General features: G+C 56.1%; 1 protein-coding gene across 1 annotated transcript in view; it reads left to right on the top strand.

The window, feature by feature from the left end:
• LOC149440518 (coiled-coil domain-containing protein 17-like) overlaps window positions 1–2,153 on the top strand; it is a 44,679-nt gene extending 42,526 nt beyond the window's left edge. The window contains 1 exon segment of the mRNA XM_089658505.1: window positions 75–2,153. Within this exon segment, the coding sequence (XP_089514631.1) occupies window positions 75–236 (162 nt within the window). The 3' untranslated portion in view covers window positions 237–2,153.
• Window positions 2,154–2,867: the final 714 nt, after the last annotated feature.

Raw genomic sequence — 2,867 nt, 5'->3', positions numbered from 1 at the left:
TATATTAACTGATTTCATCTTGTTGGAAGTTTTCAGACTTCTCCGCTCATATCTGTCCTTCTGTCCCCCCGCAGATGCCAAGTCCGGCCCCAGCCATGACTGACAACCCAGCGCCAATGCCGTCCTTCCAGCAGCCGCCCAACTCATTCCAGCTGTCTCTGTCCCCATACACCGATTATGTAGACCCACCACCGCTGCAGGAGATACCAAGTCAGCAGAGAGCCAATCAGAGGTGAGACCGTGCCCAGAACTGATCCAGGCTCCTCCCAGGGAGATGCTCTGCTGGACAGTCACATGATGTGTAACCAATGACATTGAGAAGATATCCATCTGAACTCTCACCCCTCCCCCGCGGGGCGCTATGGAAGGACGGTCAGTCCGCAATACTCTCATGTGTTACTTTGTTGCAGCAATGTTACATGTTGGTAGACCTTTGTATGTCCCCTAGTACAGAACGACGTGAAGGAGGAGGAGTCCACCCCGACATACAGGAGACATACCGAGTTTAGGTTCTGATTTTGTCTGATCACGCTAGTATGATGCCGGGAGGGAATCGGGACTGACGGGCATACTAAGGAATGGCAGGAATGGGAAAAAATTCATTCACCCCTCGATTTTCCTGACCACTGAGACAGAAATGGGGAATCCAAACTCTTAAAGTTGTCACTAGAACACAAGGTGAGGGGAATCCTCCATCGGGGACACCTGATCAGGGGGAATCCCTCCACTTAGATTTCCTCTCACTTCCTCTGGTGTCTCCAGAATAGAATAGACAGGAAATTCCCCCAAAACTCGATGAAAATAATAAACTCTATTCTGGACACAAACCGGCAGACCCAAAACTAAGAAAAAATTGGGTTTCAGTTTACTTCACCTGAAACGTTTCGTGGCCCAAATTGTAACCTTCAGGAACCGTCTGGGATTATTGATATTATATATGCTGTCCAGACCTGAAAATGTAGAACTAACCGCTTCCATCATGTGACTGGGACTGAGCTCCGCCTCCGTCATGTGACTGGGACTGAGCTCCGCTTCCATCATGTGACTGGGACTGAGCTCTGCCTCTGTCATGTGACTGGGACTGAGCTCCGCTTCCATCATGTGACTGGGACTGAGCTCCGCCTCCGTCATGTGACTGGGACTGAGCTCCGCTTCCGTCATGTGACTGGGACTGAGCTCTGCCTCTGTCATGTGACTGGGACTGAGCTCCGCTTCCATCATGTGACTGGGACTGAGCTCCGGCTCCGTCGTGTGACTGGGACTGGGCTCCGCCTCCGTCATGTGACTGGGACTGGGCTCCGCCTCCGTCGTGTGACTGGAACTGGGCTCTGCCTCCGTCGTGTGACTGGGACTGAGCTCCACTTCCATCATGTGACTAGGACTGAGCTCCGCCTCCATCACGTGCCTGGGACTGAGCTCCGCCTCCATCGCATGACTGTACCTGAGCTCCACTTCCATCATGTGACTGGGACTGAGCTCCGCTTCCGTCATGTGACTGGGACTGAGCTCCGCTTCCGTCATGTGACTGGGACTGAGCTCCGCCTCCACCATGTGACTGGGACTGAGCTCCGCCTCCGCCATGTGACTGGGACTGAGCTCCGCCTCCGCCATATGACTGGGACTGAGCTCCGCCTCCGTCGTGTGACTGGGACTGAGCTCCGCCTCCGTCGTGTGACTGGGACTGAGCTCCGCCTCCGCCGTGTGACTGGGATTGAGCTTCGCCTCCTTCGTGTGACTGGGACTGAACTCCGCCTCAATCGTGTGACTAGGACTAAGCTCCACTTCCATCATGTGACCAGGACTGAGCTCCTCCTCCATCATGTGACTGGGACTGAGCTTTGCTTCCATCATGTGACTGGGACTGAGCTCCTCCTCCATCATGTGACTGGGACTGAGCTTTGCTTCCATCATGTGACTGGGACTGAGCTCCGCTTCCGGCATGTGACTGGGACTGAGCTCCGCCTCCATCAAGTGACTGGGACTGAGCTCCGCCTCCATCATTTGACTGGGACTGAGCTCCGCCTCCATCATGTGACTAGGACTGAGCTCCGCCTCCATGTGACTGGGACTGAGCTCCGCTCCCATCATGTGACTGGAGGAGAAGCACTACTCCCATCATGTGACTGGGGAGGGGCACTACTCCCGCCATGTGACTGGGGAGGGGCACTACTCCCGCCATGTGACTGGGGAGGGGCACTTGTGAGTGGGGAGGGGCATAATTCCCATCATGTGACTGGGGAGGGGCACTATTCTCGCCATGTGACTGGGGGAGGGGCACTACTCCCATCATGTGTCTGGGGAGGGGAACTACTCCCATCATGTGTCTGGGGAGGGGCACTACTCCCATCATGTGACTGGGGGAGGAGCACTACTCCCATCATGTGTCTGGGGGAGGGGCACTACTCCCATCATGTGTCTGGGGGAGGGGCACTACTCCCATCATGTGACTGGGGGAGGGGCACTACTCCCATCATGTGTCTGGGGGAGGGGCACTACTCCCATCATGTGTCTGGGGGAGGGGCACTACTCCCATCATGTGACTGGGGAGGGGCACTACTCCCATCATGTGACTGGGGGAGGGGCACTACTCCCATCATGTGTCTGGGGGAGGGGCACTACTCCCATCATGTGTCTGGGGGAGGGGCACTACTCCCATCATGTGACTGGGGAGGGGCACTACTCCCATCATGTGACTGGGGAGGGGCACTACTCCCATCATGTGACTGGGGAGGGGCACTACTCCCATCATGTGACTGGGGAGGGGCACTACTCCCATCATGTGACTGGGGAGGGGCACTACTCCCATCATGAGTCTGGGGAGGGGCATTACTCCCATCATGTGTCTGGGGGAGGGGCACTACTCCCAT

The sequence above is a fragment of the Staurois parvus genome, unplaced genomic scaffold, assembly GCF_062004578.1.
Source record: "Staurois parvus isolate SC_StPar_1 unplaced genomic scaffold, SC_StPar_1.0 ptg001078l, whole genome shotgun sequence".
Taxonomy (NCBI): domain Eukaryota; kingdom Metazoa; phylum Chordata; class Amphibia; order Anura; family Ranidae; genus Staurois; species Staurois parvus.
Note: the sequence above shows the minus strand (reverse complement) of the source record. Positions and strands in the feature narration are given on the sequence as shown.